Source organism: Rhinatrema bivittatum, chromosome 6 (assembly GCF_901001135.1).
Source record: "Rhinatrema bivittatum chromosome 6, aRhiBiv1.1, whole genome shotgun sequence".
NCBI lineage: Eukaryota > Metazoa > Chordata > Amphibia > Gymnophiona > Rhinatrematidae > Rhinatrema > Rhinatrema bivittatum.
In genome coordinates this window covers 207,741,497-207,759,609 of record NC_042620.1, presented here as the reverse complement: position 1 = coordinate 207,759,609, position 18,113 = coordinate 207,741,497, and the positions used below count along the sequence as shown (strand labels likewise).

The 18,113-nt window shown below is 45.9% G+C and overlaps 1 protein-coding gene across 3 annotated transcripts in view; it reads left to right on the top strand.

Moving 5' to 3' along the window:
• Positions 1-7,724: 7,724 nt before the first annotated feature.
• TRAF3IP1 (TRAF3 interacting protein 1) overlaps positions 7,725-18,113 on the top strand; it is a 364,461-nt gene continuing 354,072 nt past the window's right edge. For 2 of the 3 annotated variants that reach the window (XM_029606494.1, XM_029606493.1), the window contains exon 1: positions 7,725-7,945. In XM_029606494.1, coding sequence (XP_029462354.1) covers positions 7,823-7,945 — 123 coding nt within the window. In that variant the 5' untranslated portion in view covers positions 7,725-7,822. The remainder of the gene's footprint in view (positions 7,946-18,113) is intronic. The other variant, XM_029606495.1, reaches the window with a different exon arrangement.

Genomic DNA, 18,113 nt, shown 5'->3' with positions numbered 1-18,113 from the left:
GACTCTTTGGCATTCCAACGTCCTTGGCCATCAGCTCTTGACAGTGAGCTCCCCAACCCTAGAAACTCACATCTGTTGTGAGTACCAACCAGACTGGGGAGGACAAGGAGACTCCCTTTCTTAGATGAGCTTCCTGCAAACACCACTGGAGGCGAGAGCAGATTTCCATTGGCAAGTGGAGCCGAACAGATTATTCCTGGGACTTTGAGTTCCAACGAGACAGCAGTGAGTGCTGAAGAGGATGCATATGCGCCCTCGCCCATGGTACCACTTTCATGGTTGCTGCCATCAAACCGAGGACCTGTAGATAGGACCATGTTGCCAGGCGAATAGTGTTCACCAACTGATGCACCTGCGACATCAATTTCTTAATCTGAACTTCCGGCAGGAAAACTTTGTCCTGCCTCTTGTCAAACCGAACACCTAGAGACTCCAATGACTGAGATGGCTGAAGACTGCTCTTGGCCAAGTTCACCACTCAACCGAACTCCTGCAACAAGGAGATCACCTTGTGGATCATCAGATGGCGCTCTTCCTGAGACTTGGCTTGAATCAGCCAGTCATCCAAGTTTGGGTGCAGCAGGATACCTTCTTTTCTCAATGCCACCACTACTACCACCATAACCTTGGAAAATGTTCTGGGGCGGTGGCTAGGCCAAAAGGCAGCGCCAGAAACTGATAATGGTGCCCCAACACCACAAAACGCAGAAAACGTTGGTGTTTCAAATGGATGAGAATATGAAGATAGGCCTCAGACAGATCCAGGGAGGTCAGAAATTCTCCCGACTGCACGGCCATTATCACAGAGTGTAAAGTTTCCATGCGAAAATGAGTCACTCAAATGATGGTTGACACTTTTGAGATCCAGGATGGGATGAAAGAACCCTCCTTCTTGGGCACAACAAAATAAATGGAATATCGCCCCATACTTTCTTGAGACGTAGGCATAGGAACCACAGCCCTCAGCCCTCAGCCTGAGGAGGCTTAGAAGCATGGACTCCACTACCTGCTTCCTCTGTGGGGACTGGCAAGGAGACATCATGAACACGTCCCGAGGAATACTGCGAAATTCCAGTGCATATCCATCCCATATCACCTCCAGGACCCACTGATTCGATGGGATCTTGACCCACCTCTGATAAAAGAGAGAGGTGTCCCCCTATCTCTTGTTCCCGAAGGTGGATCGGCAAACCTCCATTGGGAAGCTCGGGAAGATCCACCACCTGAGCCCGCTTCTCTCTTGGCTGTCTGGGACCGAAAGGCTGAGTTCTCTGAAAATTCAATCCTCTGTAGGGACAAAACTGCTTGGAATCCCGGTGACGACCCCTCATACCAAAGGGGTGCTGCAATTGCTTCTTATCCTCCAGCAACCGAGGAAATGGAGATTTGCCCCACTTACTGGCCAGTTTCTCCAACTTGCTTCCAAACAAGAGTGAGCCTTTAAAAGGCATTTTCGTAAGATTAGCTTTGGAGGCTGTGTCATCTGACCAATTTCACAACCTTAGTTGATGCCTGGCTGCTACCATTGAAGCCACTCCTCTGGCTGAGCTATGGGCCAAAACGCAACCCGCATCTACTAAAAAGGCGGCAGCGGGTTCCATAACCACTCTGGAATTCAATCCAGAATCATCAACTTCCTGAGAGAGCAGCAGGCAAGATCGTGCCACAAGGATGCAACAGGAAGCATCGCCACTGCCTCAAGGGCTTGCTTAAGGATAGCCTCAATACTCCTATCATGCACATCCTTCAAGACTGCTCCTCTCTCCACGGAGATAGTTGTCCACTTAGAGACGGCACAGACCAGCGCATCCACTTTGGGAAAATGCAAACGCTCTCTCACAGCTAGATCCAGGGTTACAGGCCTTCCAATGTCTGACCCCCTTTGAAATTTGCCTTTGGATTATCCCATTCAAGATCATCAATTCCTGAATGGTGTCCATAACAGGGAAAAAACAAGAGGCTTTACACAAGGAAACCAAAATGGGATTCTCCTTCAGCTCCAACATGGAATCCGTACCAGGAACACCCAGCAACTTTAAGGTCTGGGAAATCAAGGCCGGCAGTTTATCTCTATGAAAGAACCGTAACATGGTCTGATACGGTTCCAGTCCCGGATGAATTTCCTCATCTTCCAGGGAATCAGGATCTTCCTCATCATCAGTGCCACCCGGGTTCCTGTTGGGAATACCTGCAGTGAACTGAGGTGTGCCCTGGCGCTTAACCATAGGACTGGAAGAGGGAGGGGCCACCGGCGGAGGATCCAAGTTGACAAACCCAGAAGGAACTGGAGCGGGGCCGATGGAACTGTCATCGCCAGCGGAGGAGCCAGTCAAGGAAGTACCAAAGTTTGGCATACCTCCAGACAGAGCTGAAACCAAACCACCATCAGGATAGGAGGATCCAGACTTAGTGAAATATGAGGAAGACAACTCTCCCTCAGCGTTCAAACAACACTTACACATGTTAGAGGACAGGCCAGGCTGAGAAGCCCGAAAATGCAGGCAACACACAGAGAAAGGCGCTTAGATTTCTTGTCCACCAGCACCATTAGTACATAGGCGACAGTGAATATACATCCAAATGGCTCGTGCTTAAACAATTTATGCGCACAATAGTTAGGTGCCTCATAATTAAGCAAAACACATACACAACTTGTGCGCCAAAGTTTGAATGTACCACCAAACGTAAAACTTTGTGGGGTAGATTTTATAAATGTGCACACACGCGTACTGTTGTTCGCGCATCAGGAGCGAACAAGAGTACGTGTGATTTCAATAAATACGCGCGTATCCTTTAAAATCCGGGGTCGGCGTGCGCAAGGCTGCCCAAAATCGGCAGCCTGCGCGCTCCGAGCCGCGCAACCTGCCTCCGTTCCCTCCGAGGATGCTCCGAAATCGGAGCAGCCTCAGAGGGAACTTTCCTTTGGCCTCCCCCCACCTTCCCCTACCTAACCCACCCCCCCGGCCCTATCTAACCCCCCCTACCTTTGTTGTACAAGATATGCCTGCTCGAACCAGGCGTAACTTGCACGCGTTGGGCCGGCTGCCGGCGCGTCAGGGTCCGGTCCGGGGGCTGGTCCTGAGGCCGTGGCCACGCCCCCAGAACACCCCCCAATGACGCGCCAGCCGCAACACGCCTCCCCGACACACACCCCCAGAACGCCCCCGATGATGCGCCGGCTGCGACATGCCCCCCGGAACGCCCTCCCAGGAAAGCCCCGGGACTTACGAGTGTCCCGGGGCTTGCCTGTGCCGCCGAGCCTACTCAACATAGGCTCGACGCGCGCAGGGGGAGTTTGGGCCAGGTTTTCGGGGGCTACGCACATACCCCTTTGAAAATCTGGCCCTTTGTGTGCAAAAGGTGCACCCAAAACTGAGCAAACAACGCGTGTGTAGAGCTGATGCACTGCGCACACTGACGTCCTGTAGAGGGCAGTAAAGCACGCACAAAAGCGCGCGATAATGCCACTGCGACATACCATGTGGTGCACAGGCAAAAAGCCTAACAGCGGGGCCTGGCCCACCAGGGCTGCTCAACAAGCCAGGCTGCCCAGTTCCCCTAACCCCCACGGGAGCGGGAACGAATGTTGGAATGGCGCAAGGAGATCGGAGGAAGTCCTTCAAACCCCTCTAACTGTCTCTGTTTCTTGAGGTGAAAATATTCTTTGTCTTCTCTCTTCTTTTTTTTTTTTTTTAACCTTACCCGAGCTCAATCCTTAGCAGCTGAGAACAGTTGGTCTCTGGCTGCGAGGGGAGAGGGCATCTGCCGTCACCACAGCGTTCGGCCACCTGCAGCCTTTAAGCTGTGCAATCAGCTAAGTCCTTGCCGGGACTTGGTCCAGCTACCACGGAAATCACCTCAGGAATTCTCTTCTGGGGGAGGGACCATCTGGTATCACATCAGGAGTGTGGGGCTTTTCTTTCTTAATTAAAAATTCTCCTTCCAAAATCTGAAGCAATCCCCATAGGGAGATGATCGTCCACCATCTGCTGGAAATGGAGAATACTGGCAGGCTAAGGTCACTGCAATATATACTGTGACGTCAGCTTGCTCCGTCTCCATCTGCTGGCAGGGGAGCATAGCCCAGTGGTCCTGAGTCCATCTGTCTATACGCTAGGAAATATTCTTTCAATAGTATGGTTTTACGATTATGATATTTTATATTTCTTGATTATATTGTTTTATTATGTTTTATGAGGAATGTAGATGTTTCTGTTTTTCTGTTGCACTGTATACAGAATCTCTTGTGGTTTCCATTTCAGTTTTTGTCTGCATATTTCTATTTCTTTTTTATGGTGTGTATTCTATATTGGTGAGGATCTATGTTTTGCATATGTAACTGAGGCTAGGCATTCTGCTAGCCTGTAAGTTTTGTGTAGGGTTCTAGAGCAGCCTGATGTGTTCTGTTTTACTAGTAGAAAGTGTGTAGGTGTTCCAGTGCTGCCTTTTCATAGGTAGGGTTGTTGAGTCTTGGGTGTTAAAGCTGCTGTGGTGTGGAAGGTTTTCTACATAGGTGCTAAGCATGGGTTTTTTTCAGGATCTTTAGTGTTGCAACACAGAGGGGTAGATTTTCAAAGGGGTACGCGCGTACCCCCCGAAAACCTACCCCAAACCCCCCCTGCGTGCGCCAAGCCTATTTTGCATAGGCTCGGCGGCGTGCGCAAGCCCCGGGACGCGCGTAAGTCCCGGGGCTTGCATGGAGGGGCGTGTCGGGGGGCGTGACGCGGTGTTTCAGGGGCGGCGCTGCGGGCATGGTTTCGGCCCGGGGGCGTACCGGGGGCATGGCCGCGGCCTCCAGACCAGCCCCCAGACCGGAACTCGGAGCGCAGCAGCTGGCCCGGCGCGCGCAAAGTTATGTCTGCTTCCAGCAGGCGTAACTTTGCCGACAAAGGTAGGGGGGAGGTTTAGATAGGGCCTGGGGGGTGGGTTAGGTAGGGGAAGGGAGGGAACGGAGGCAGGCTGTGCGGCTCGGTGCGCGCAGGCTGCCGATTTTGGGCAGCCTGGTGCGCGAACAAAAGTACGCGTGTGCGCAGATTTATAAAATCTGCCTCAGAGTGTCTAGTAGTGGAGAAATTTTTCGTGTTACAGAGGTGACACCAGAATATGAATACTTTTTTGTATGTTGAGCTGTAAAGTAGAAGGTCTTAGCTATGCTCTGAACCTGTTTGGGATATTTCTGTGGCTATGGAGTGAGTGTTAAAGAACTGGAAGCATAGGGAATATATTGGGATTCTGTCCTATCATGTAAACACTCCAGATTTAACTCCCATATAGAAGAACTGGTTGAATGATGTTATCAAAAACTTTAATGGTACTTTTATTGGGTGGTGGAAACTGGCCAGAGTTTTATTTATTACATAAGAAGGCCCTTATGATGACTTCTTGAGTCTTTTATGGCCAGTTTAAAGGTAGGGGGCCCTGTTGTGGAGGTGGGCTTGATCTGTGGAAATGCCATTTTGGCTTGGGGGTGGGGTGGGAGGGAGAACAAGATGGGGGGGGGGGGGGGGGGGGAGAGAAAGTAAGAGGATGGGATCAGGGGAAGGGAGGCAGAAGGGGGAGGTGGGGAGAGAATGGGGATGAGGGGAGAGAATGGAGCATAGTGTTGGGGTGAGAGAGGAGAGGTTGAATGGAGAAAAGATGGATGGGGAGAGAGGTGGGGGGCTAAAGGAGGAAAGGGCTGGGTAGAGGGGAAGGGGGCTGGTGGCAGAGGAGAGAAAGGAAGGAACTGGGGGCAGCAAGAAAAAGAAGAGTATGAGGGGAGAGAAGAGCATGGGTGTTGCTTTTGTTGGGTGTATTACGTTGGCTGCAGAGCCTAAGTGTATGTGTTGGGGGGAGCAGGGTGATGTTTGATAGTGGTAGTGGTGGACAGGTAGCATGTTCGTGCCTCTGACTCTTTGCTGTTTTATTTCTGGTGTGTGTGTGTGTGTGTGTGTGTGTGTTGGGGGATGGGGTGTCATTATTTATTTCATTGTACTTTATTTTAAGTTTGAGATATTTATTTGGAAAATGTTTCAAATCAATACAGATAAACAAGCCCAGACTGACGTGCCGCAAATGCACAGTAGATAGCAGCTCCACCGTGCATACGTGAAACAGAGAGCTCTAAGCGACGTTCCGTGCATCTCTCTCCATGAAGACGCGAACCAATGCGGCATTTGTGGCACGTCAGTCAGGGTTCTGGTGCGAGTTCAGCGTGCGGAGAGTATCGGGGGGGGGGGGGGGAAGGCGTGTGAACACTGGAGGGGAGAGACGAATGCAGAGAGAGAATCAAATGGCAACAGGCTTCGTCGGAAGCCTCGCCAACCCTATGGGCCGCCTCTCACCTCTGGCTGGAAGCTTCAGCTGCTCTGTCGTGTGAATGGCCTTGCAGGAACACCAGGGAGTGGAGGAGGGCTGAGGGACAGGGAAGGGGTCGTGCATGAGATGAGAGGGGAAGGACAGGGAAGATGAGAGGGGATGGAAGGCAAACGGAAGAGGATACGAGTGAGTAAGTGGGAAGGGTAAGAAGTAGTGGAGAAGAGAAAAAGAGGGAGTGGAGGAGAGCTGAGGGAGAGGGAAGGGGTTGTGGATGAGGTGAGAGGGGACGGAGGATATGAGTTGAGTAAGTGGGAAGGGTAAGATGTTATGGAGAAGAGAAAAAGAGGGAGTGGAGGAGGGCTGAGGGAGAGGGGAAGGGGTTGTGGATGAGGTGAGAGGGGAAGGAAAGGGAAGATGAGAGGGGATAGAGAAGGCAAAGGGAAGAGAATATGAGTAAGGGGGAAGGGTAAGAAGTGGTGGAGAAGAGAAGAGAGAGGCTCTGACTGACAGAATCTCCTCCGTTTGAACAGGCTTGCAGGAAAAACTGGGGAGTGCAGGAAGGGGATGATGAGTGGCCGATGTGAATGAGTGAGGAGAAGGGGGAGTGAGGGAGAAGTGTAGAAGAGTGACATTCTCCAGTCACATAGCAATGACTGAGGAGGGAAGGGGGTTTCAATGAGAGGGGAGGTAGACAGTGGGAGAAAGAGGGTGAGAAAGCTTGAGGGAAGGGAGTTTGAGTGAGGGCAGGGGAGGGAAGGGAAGGGAGTTTGAGTGGAAGAAGGAGAGGGGTGCGTGACCGATGGGGAGGAGGATGAGTGACAGAGGCGAATGAGTGAGGGGAAGGGGGAGTGAGGGAGAAGCGTAGAAGAGTGCCGTGTCCGAAAAGGAACCGAAAACATTTTTTTAATGTAGCCCGTTTTGACAGGCTTAACCGCTTGTAAGTATTTAAATACTACTTGTGGCTTTATTTGGGAGAGAGGAGGGCACCAATTTCAGTTTTCGCATAGGGCGCCAGTTAGCCTAGGGCTGGTCCTGCTCCTGCCCCTAAAAGTTAGCTTTAACCAAACCGAATCACAAACAAGGGTAACTAAGGAGACAAAAATCAACTTTTAAATGTTTCTTAAGGAAAACTCGCTATTTTGTTATCAGCTGAGGTGGGGGGGGGGGGGGGGGCATGTTTATAAAGTCGGGATAGGGATAACATGAAGGCGTGGTTAAGCGTGGCGGCGCTAACGAAGGCAGGGGCCGTACTTCTGCGGCGGATAGGCTGGAGCGTGGGCGGAGGTGTGGTTATAATGGATCTTAAAGGGAATCGTATTTACCGCTTAGCGGCCAAGGCACGAGTGGGCGGGGATTCTGATGCTGGGCGTGGTGTCGGCTTCCGTGTTGTCTTCGTTGCTAGGATAGCAGTGACGAATATGCGCATCCTCCTTGCTGCAGTTGTTGCATTGTGGGTGCTCGAGTCGTGCACACTGGGTCAGGGGGGAGGGATAAAGTCTCGTGGGAGAGGATTTGGGGAGCTGGTATGGACAGCTCGGTGGTACGTCGCACCCAGGAATCTCTGGGCAAGGTGCTACGGAAGCCCCCGCTTACCGACAAGTTATTGGGGAAGCCGCCCTTCCGCTATCTGCACGATATCATCTCTGAGGTGAGAGAGAGAGTCGCTGGGGAGAAGGGATCATAGAGCAGAGCCACCGCAGGGAAGAGAATATCCGGACCCTTTGGCGCTCAGAAGTAACAGTCGCCGGGTTTCATAAATGAGTGAGCCGCTGGGCGTAAAGAAATCAGGGACGGAGCAGACGTTCTTAGCTAGGCCCGGGCTGCTCTATTTATGCGTCTCCTCCCGCCCCGGTTGCTAGGCAGTGAGTTTTGGCCGCTGGAACTCTCGCACTAGCTGCTTTATCACCCCCTGTCCCCAGCTCATGCCGCGCGTGAGGCGTTTTTCAGTGAGCGCCAACTGGGTTTCGGACTTCATAGGGAGTATAAATGTACGATATATGATCAATGCTTGTAGGGCAGGAGTACCTGCTTACTGAGATAATTGTATTGGTTGCGGCCTCAATCACAGGAGAGCAGCCGTACAGGGTTTCAGCAGTTACTGATACTGGGCTTAAAAAAGGTTTGGATAAGTTCCTAGAGGTTAAATCCATAAACTGCTATTACGGTAATTAATAAGCAACAGTAGCTTGTGATCTGTCTAATGTTTGGGTACTTATGTCTTGGATTGGCTACTATTGGAAACAGGATGCTGGGCTTGATGGACCCTCGGTCTGACGTAACATAAGAAATGCCATACTGGGTCAGACCGAGGGTCCATCAAACCCAGCATCCTGTTTCCAACAGTAGCCAATCCAAGTCACAAGTACCTGGCAAGTACCCAAACAATAGATCACAAGCAATAAATAAATCCCATGCTACTAATCCAGGTAATAAGTAGTGGCTATTCCCTAAGACAACTTGATTAATAGCAGTTTATGGACTTCTTCTCCAAGAACTTGTCCAAACCTTTTTTTAAACCCAGTTTTACTGACTGCTTAACCACATCCTCTGGCAATGAATTCTAGAGCTTAACTGTACACTGAGTGAGGAGAAGTTTTCTACAATTTGTTTTAAATGTGCTAATTGCTAACTTCATTATGATGCCCTTGGCCTTCTGTTATCTGAAAGAGTAAATAACCAATTCACATTTACCTGTTGTAGTCGTCTCATGATTTTATAGACCTCTATCATATCCCCCCTCAGCCCTCCAAGCTGAATAGCCCTAATCTCTTTAGCCTTTCCTCATAACTTTTCCTTTTTCATTTTGGTTGTCCTTTTCTGTACCTTTTCAAATGCAGCCATATTTTTTTGAGATGCAGCAACCAGAATTGCACATAGTACTCAAGATGTGGTCTCGCCATGGAGCAGTACAGAGATATTATGACATTCTCCATTATTTTCACCATTCCTTTCCTAATAATCCCTAACCTTCTGTTTGCTTATCTCACTGTTGCAGCACACTGAGCCGATGATTTCAATGTATTATCCATTATAATGCCTAGATCTTTTTCCTGGGTAGTAATGCCTATTATGAAACCTAACATCGTGTTACTACAGAAAGGGTTATTTTTCCCTCTGTGCATCATTTTGCACTTGTCCACATTAAATTTCATTTGCCATTTGAATGCCCAGTCTTCCAGTTTTGCAAGACTTCCTGAAATTTATCACAATCTGCTGTGATTTAACAACTCTGAATAATTTTGTGTCATCTGCAAATTTGATCGCTTCACTTGTTCTCCTTTCTAGTTCATTTATAAATATAGTACTGGTCTGATGCACTCCACTTTTTACCTTTCTCCACTGAGAAAGTTGACCATTTAATCCTACTCTTTCCTGTCATTTAACCAGTTTGCAGTACACAAAAAGTCATTACCTCCTATCCCATGACTTAATTTTCTTAGAAGTCTCTCATATGGGACTTTGTCAAATGCCTTCTGAAAATCCAAATACACTAAATCTACTGGCTCACCTTCATCCACATGTTTATTAACCCTTTAAAAAATGTAGCAGACTTGTAAGGCAAGACTTCCCTTGAGTAAATCCATGCTGGCTGTGTCTCATTAAACCATGTCTATCTACGTATTCTGTGATTTTGTTCGTTAGAATAGTTTCCACGATTTTTCTCGGCACTGAAGACGGGCTCACCGGTATAGTTTCCTGGATCACTCCTGGAGCCCTTTTTAAATATCAGGGTTACATTGGCCACTCTCCGGTCTTCAGGAACAATGGACGATTTTAATGATAAGTTATACCTTACTAGTAATAAATTGGAAGTTTCATTTCTTAGTTCTTTCAGAACTCTGGGGTATATACCAGCCTATCCATAGGATTTGGTACTCTTCACTTTGTTGGTTTGCCCTACTACATCTTCCAGGTTCACTGAGATTTGGGTCGGTTCATCTGAATCATCACCTTGAAAACTGTTTCTAGAATGGATATCTTCTCAACAACCTCATTAGTAAACACCAAAGCAAAGAATTAATTTAGGGGCAGATTTTCAAAAGGTTGCGTGCGCCAGGTCTATTTTCAAAAGGCCCGGTGATGTGCATAAAGCCGCGTGGCGCATGTAAGTCCCGGGGCTTGCAAAAAGGGGAGGGGGCGGGGCGGTCTGGGGGGTAGGGTGGTGTCAGAGGCTCCCGGCACAGCGGCCATTTGCCGCTGTGCAGGGGATCGTGCGCCGGCAGTTGGCTGGCGCATGCAACTTACTTCAGCCCCAGGGCTGAAGTAAGTTTTTAAAAGAAAAATGAAGAAAAAGGTAGGGGGGAAAGAGCGGGGGAGGTAGGGGAAGGGAAGATGGGGTGGGGGGGTAAGGAAGTTCCCTCCGAGGCCGCTCCGATTTCAGAGCGGCCTGGGAGGGCACGGGGGAAGGTAGTATGGCTCGGCGCGCGCAAGGTGCACAATTGTGCATCCCCTTGCGTTTGCTGACTCCTGATTTTATAACATGCACGCGCCTGCTCATGCATGTTATAAAATCGGGCGTACATGTGTGCGCGTCGGGTAGCGTGCGCACATGCACGCCCGCACACAGGTTTGAAAATCAACTCCTTAGTCTTTGCGTGATGTCCTTATCTTCCCTAAGTGTCTCTTTAACCTCTTGATTATTTAACAGTCCAACTGATACCTTCACAGGCTTTCTAGTTCGGAAGGGACAAAGCCCAATGGTAAATGGTGAAATGTGTGTCTTGAATATGTTGAACGTCAAGAGTAATGAAAGTGTAGAGCCCTATGGAGGGAATTTGAAACAACTTGCAAATATTAACAGCAGCGTCTCCTTAAGGGAGGGTTTCCGAAGGAACATACAATTTTTAGTCGATGCAACGAAAAAGTATGGCAGCTCCGCAGGTCCCTTGTGGCGAAACACAGTCCGTGTCGGGGGACCTAAAGATTTCTCCGCAAGAAAATTATTTAATAAATGAAGGATATGTTGTTTTCATCAATCTCTCAAGCTTGATTTATTGAATCCTTTAAAACTTGGATCCATGAACCTTTATAGTGCTATACTCTCTTCTATGGTATTTGTAAACAATACTAAAACCACAGACCTTAAATTGATGATAATTCTGAATAGAACCAATGGTAAATATTCACCCACAGTCGCAAAGAATGCCAAAAGTGTCCAAATTAATATTTCCTTCACCAAGAACCTTTAAAGTGAATATGCATACTAGGCTTCATTGTATAGCATAGTTTCACTTTCACACTCCGCCTTATATTTAATCATTGGTCAGTACTAAAAACAGGGAGTCAATGATTAAGGTGATATCGCAGTGACATTCCTAAGTCCTGTTACAATCAAGTAAGGATCATGTTCAATGTCATTTACAAAAAATCTTTTTTGGTTGGTTTGTCCACCATAATCATTGACTCCCTGTTTTTAGTTAAGTAACACAAAGTTAGCCTCTCCAGCACTTATTTTATTGACTTACTGAACTTTGGAATTTTGTTCACTCTGTTTCTATTCTCTTCACCATTTTGATGTTTGACATACATATATGTTTTGTTTTATTGTATGTTATGAGTTTGTACATCTATATATGTAATTTGTTTTAATTTTTTAATTAATTATTTAATTGTTTTTACTTCTAATGTTCATATAGCCAATTTAAATTGCCTGAGGCATCACTATCTTGATATCTGACATACATATATGTTTTGTTTTATAGTATGTTTTGAGTTTGTACACCTGTATATGTAATTTGTTTTTTATTTTTTAATCATTTAATTGGATTTATTTCTAATGCTTATATATATCTATTTTCAGTTGCCCTTGAGGCAGCTCCATGTAAGAGAGTGAAACTCGGCCAGAGTCGGGCATTTTTAATAAAGGGCTTGTTTTTATCATCCGATTCCTATTGTCGTCACTGTTACACAGCCAACTGGATCGGCTTCCACTTTGTTTTTTGGGTCCTTTAACTTCATGAAGTGCCCTCTAGTCCTCTATTATCCAAAAGAGTAAATAACTGATTCACATTTACCTGTTCTAGACCTCTCATGATTTTAAAGACCTCTATCATATCCCTCCTCAGCCGTCTCTTCTCCAAGCTGAATAGCCCTAATCTCTTTAGCTGTTCCTCATAGAGGAGCTGTTCTATCCCTTTATCATTTTGGTTACCCTTCTCTATACCTTCTCCAGTGCAACCAGAATTGTATATAACTCAAGGTGTGGTCTCACCATGGAGTGATACAGAGGCATTATGACATTTTCTGTTTTATTCACCATTCCCTTCCTAATAATTCCTAACATTTTGTTTGTTTTTTTGGCTGTCGCAGCACACTGAGCTGGCAATTTCAATGTATTATCCACTATGATGCCGAGATCTTTTTCCTGGTTGGTAGCTCCTAATATGGGACCTAATATCGTGTAACTACAGTATGGGTTCTTTTTCCCAATTCACATCAGCTTGCACACATTAAATTTCATTTGCTATTTGGATACCCATTCTTCTAGTCTCGCAATATGGTCCTGCAATTTATCACAATCCACATGTTTACTCTGAATAATTTTGTATCATCTGCAAATTTGGTTATCTCACTCGTCGTATCCCTTTCCAGATCATTTATAAATATATTAAAAGCACCGGTCCAAAAACAGACCCTTAAGGCACTCCACTGTTTTAACTTTTTCCATTGAAAAAATTGACCATTTAATCCTACTCTCTGTTTCCTGTCTTTTAACCAGTTTGAAATCCACAAAAGGACATCGCCTATCCCATGACTTTTTAGTTTTCTTAGAAGTCTCTCATGAGGGACTTTGTCAAACGCCATCTGAAAATCCAAATACACTACATCTACCAGTTTACCTTTATCCACATATTTATTAAACCCTTCAAAAAATGAAGATTTGTTAGGTAAGGCTTCCCTTGAGTAAATCCATGCCAACAGTGTTCCATTAAATTATGTCTTTCTATATGCAATGAGATTTTGATCTTTAAAATAGTTTCCACTATTTTTTCTGGTACTGAAGTCAGGCTCACCGTCTATAGTTTCCTGGATCACACCTGGAGCCCTTTTTAAATATTGGAGTTACATAGGCCATCCTCTAGTTTTCAGGTACAATTTATGACTTTAATGATAGGTAACAAAAATTTAACAGACCTGAAATTTAATTTTTGATTCCTTCAGAACCCTGGGTTGTATACCATCCATCTAGGTGATTTGCTACTCTTTAGTTTTTCAATCTGGCCTACTACTACATCTTACAGGTTCACCTGATTTGGTTCATTTCATCTGACTCATCACCCTTGAAAACCAATCTCCAGAACCGGAATCTCCCCAACATGCTCCTTAGTAAACACAGAGGCAAAGAATTAATTTAGTCTTTCAGCAATGGCCTCATCTTCCCTAAGAGCCCCTTTAATCCCTCTGTTATCTAACGATCCAACCAACTCCCTTGCTGGTTTCCTTCTTTGGATATATTTTTAAAAGGTTTTATTATGAGTTTTTGCCTCTATGGCAAACTTCTTTTCAAATTCTCTTTTACCCTGTCTTATCAATGCTTTACACTTAACTTGACAATGCTTATGCATTTTTCTGTTTTCTTCAGATGGATCTTTCTTCCAATATTTTAAAGATTTTTTTTTTTTTGGCTAAAATAGTCTTTCACCTCACCTTTTAACCATGCCGGTAACTGTTTGGCCTTGCTTCCACCTTTGTTAATGCATGGAATCCATCTGGACTGCAATTCTAAGAGGGTATTTTTAAACAATGTCCACGGCTGCTGTACACTTTTATCCTTTGCAGCTGCACCTTTCAGTTTTTTTCTATTTTCCTCATTTTATCAAAGTTACCCTTTTGAAAATTTAGTATTATAGCTTTAGATTTAAATATGTCCCCCTGCCAGTCGTCAGTTCAAATTTGATCATGTTATGATCACTATTGCCAAGTGCCCCACCACAGTTAATTCTCACCAAATCCTGTGTTACACTAAAAATTAGATCTAAAATAGCCCCCTCTCGTCAGTTCCTGATCCCATTGCTCCATGAAGCAGTTGTTTATGCCATCCAGGAACTTTACGTCTCTAGCATGTCCTGTTACATTTACCCAGTCAATATTGGGGTAATTGAAATCTAGGTAGTCCAGAACCAAAAGTATATCAGAGCAGACTGCACTTTGAAATAATCTCACATCAAACAAAAAGTGCAGGAGGAGGGTCAATCCTGACAAAAGACTCCGAATGGATTTTGAAAGTAGATAAAGGTTTTTATTCATTTATGAGGCAACTCCACTGATTCAAATCCCAAGCACTGCTTAACGGCGTCCCCCGACACGGTCCCGTGTTTCGCCTAGGGCTGCATCGGGAGGGTAACGCCAACTGGGTTTCTCAATAGAAAGGCTAAAACAAATTAAACAAAACGTCAGGATGCTATATAGGACTTACGCCGAGTAAAAATACAAACAATGATCATTCACAATAACTCTTACCTGACAGCTTGGTTTTCTGAATTCTGACAGGGAGCGCACTAACCCTAGACGCTGTCAGATATTTGAAGAATAGCAGTGGCGCCAAAATCACAGGTGAACCAATGACGTGGGAAAATTATCCCCGTTCATTGGTTCCCGTTCCTGTGAGGTGCCCTAGCAGCATAGTATGTGACCAGTACTGACTGTGAGAGATCTTATGTAAACAGAAACCATTCTATCTCCCGATTGAGTCCCTTGGGGGTTACTGAATCTAGGGTAAATATCCACCGCTGTTCAATGCGTCCTAACTGTTCTGCATAACACCCCCCTCGAGCAGGACGTGGGAACACTTCAATGACACTGAACTTGAGGTCGGCGAGGTTATGAGATTTGTTTACCCAATGTTCTACCAAGGGTTCGTTCTCTCTTGCGTGCCGGATGTTAGAGCAATGCTCTATGATGCGTGTTTTAACCATTCTCGTGGTTTTGCCTACGTATATTAGAGGGCACGGACAAATGATCATGTAGATGACTCCTGAGGTGGTGCAGTCAGAATAGGAGCGAAGTGGAAAAACTCTATGAGATGTTGGATGAATGAATGAAGTGGTAGATTGTGTGTATGAACAGACTGTACAATGACCACAGGGGTGGTGTCCGAATATGGTGGGTGGATACCGTTGCTGCACTAAGTCTGCATGAACAAGTTTGTCGCGTAAATTTTTTCCCCGCCGGTACGTGAACCGTAGGGGGCCAGGGAATGCCAACTGCATGGAAAGTGCACGCCAGTGTTTGCGGATCATGATTGTGACTTGACGACTAAGTGTAGAGAATGGCAAAATACAGTTTGTAACTGGGGTATCAGAGCTAGAATGTGGGAGAAACAGCAAATCACGGTTAGTAAATAAGGCCCGTTTCATGGCTCGCCTGACTACCCGCTTAGGATATCCACGGGTCAGAAACCGCGCTGACATGATTTCTGCCTGAAGGAGAAACTCTTCACGGGTGGAACATAACCTACGAAGTCTGAAAAATTGACCCGTGGGGATGTTACTTCTTAAGGGGCTAGGATGACAGCTGTGAAACTCCAAAAGTGTGTTTCTGTCTGTGTCTTTACGATGGATAGTGGTCAGAAATTGGGCATTGTGAACTAAGACTGTAATGTCTAAAAAGGCTATCTGTGATTGTCAGGTAAGCTGTCAGGTAAGCTGTCAGGTAAGAGTTATTGTGAATGATCATTGTTTGTATTTTTACTCGGCGTAAGTCCTATATAGCATCCTGACGTTTTGTTTAATTTGTTTTAGCCTTTCTATTGAGAAACCCAGTTGGCGTTACCCTCCCGATGCAGCCCTAGGCGAAACACGGGACCGTGTCGGGGGACGCCGTTAAGCAGTGCTTGGGATTTGAATCAGTGGAGTTGCCTCATAAATGAATAAAAACCTTTATCTACTTTCAAAATCCATTCGGGGTAATTGAAATCTCCCATTTCTATACTGCCAAATTAGCTTCCCTGACATCTCTTAGCATTTCATTGTTCATCTCATCATTTTGGCCAGGTGGACCACAGTACACTCCTATCACTATACTCTTAGCCAACACACATGGTATTTCTACTCATATAGATTCTACTGTGCATTTAGTCTCTTGTATGATCTTTATCCTGTTGGACTCTATGGCTTCCCAGACAAAGTGCCACACCCCCACCAAGCTGATCCTCCCTATCATTGCAATATACTCTGTACCTTGATATAGCACTGTCCAATTGGTTATCTTCCTTCCACGAGGTCTCCGAGATACCAGTTATGTCTATCTCATCTTTCACTGCTATACACTAACTCTCCGATCTTACTTCTTCGACTTCTGGCATACAGACATTTCAAAGTGTGTGTGTGTGTGGGGGGGTTGTATTAAACAACCTGCTTTTCAGTTGTTAGGGATAATTTGGAATCCTTTAGCTCAGGTGATTCTTTACTTATAGGCACATGGACTTCTTTTGCTTTTATTGAAACCTCTCTTTTGGGATGCCCTAATTCTCCTATTTCATTAGTATCCTTCGAAGATACCTTCCTCAGAACCATGCACTGCTGAATGACTGTCAGCTTTCCCCCTTGTTCTAGTTTAAAAGCTGTTCTATCTCCTTTTTAAAAGTGCCAGCAACCTGGTTCCACTCTGGTTAAGGTGGAGCCCATCCTTCTGGAAAAGTCTCCCCCTTCCCCAAAAGGTTGGCCAGTTCCTTACAAAACTGAATCCTCTTCCCTGCACCATCATCTCATTCATGCATTGAGACTCAGGAGCTTTGCAAGTGAAACAGGAAGCATTTCAGAGAATGAACCCTGGAGGTTCTGGATTTCAGCTTGCTACCTAAAATCCTAACTTTGGCTTCCAGAACCTCCCTCCCACATTTTTCTATGTTGTTTGTATCCACATGTACCATGACAGCCAGCTCATCCCCAGCACTTTTTAAAATCCTATCTAGGCGATGCTTGAGACCCACCATCTTTGCACCAGGCTGGCAAGTTACCATGTGGTCCTCACATCCACACAGATATATATATTTCTAATAATTGAATCACCAACTATAATGGCCAACCTAACCCTTCCCTCCTGGGCAGTAGCCCTGGGAGACTTGTCCTTGGTGCAAAGGGACAATACATCTCCTGGAGAGCAGGGCCTTGCTACAGGATCCCTTTCTGCTATACCAGGTGATGCTCTCCAATCAGGAGACCTTTCTGATCCAAAGCAGCATCAGGGCTGCCAAACTGGATTTGGGACTTGGCTACTATATCCCTGAAGGTCTCATCAATGTACCTCTCTGTCTGCCTCAGCTCCTCCACATCTGCCACTCTAGCCTCCAGAGATAGGACTCGTTCTCTGAGAGCCAGGAGCTCTTTACCCCAGGTACACACATACCAACTCACACCGGCAGGTAAAAAAAAAAATCATACATCTGACACTCGATGCAAAAGACTGTCTTGCTGCTGGACTACTTCCTTCATCTTAATTTTGTTGAGTTCCAAGGTAAGTTTAGATTGTTATGGGAGTTGGAATGTGTACAATTAGAGTCCTTTAAATTTATAAGTGTATTCACTAATTGATCTGGTAGTAACCTACAAGGGGATGATTAAACTCTCAATAAGGACTGGTGCAATAGTATGATTTAGATAAGAGCCTGAATAATTTTTAATGAGAAAGCATCTCTTGCCTATAAATCAAAGGATGAGCTAGGGGTGGGTAGGAGGGAAAGACAGACACTAGAATTAACTCCCTCTGGCTTGCTTATTATCTCAGACACAAAATAACTCTAAAGAATATACCCCACTATTTCACCTCTCTCCAAACTTTTTTAAAGTCCTTAAGATTTCCCAAAGCTATACTTTCCA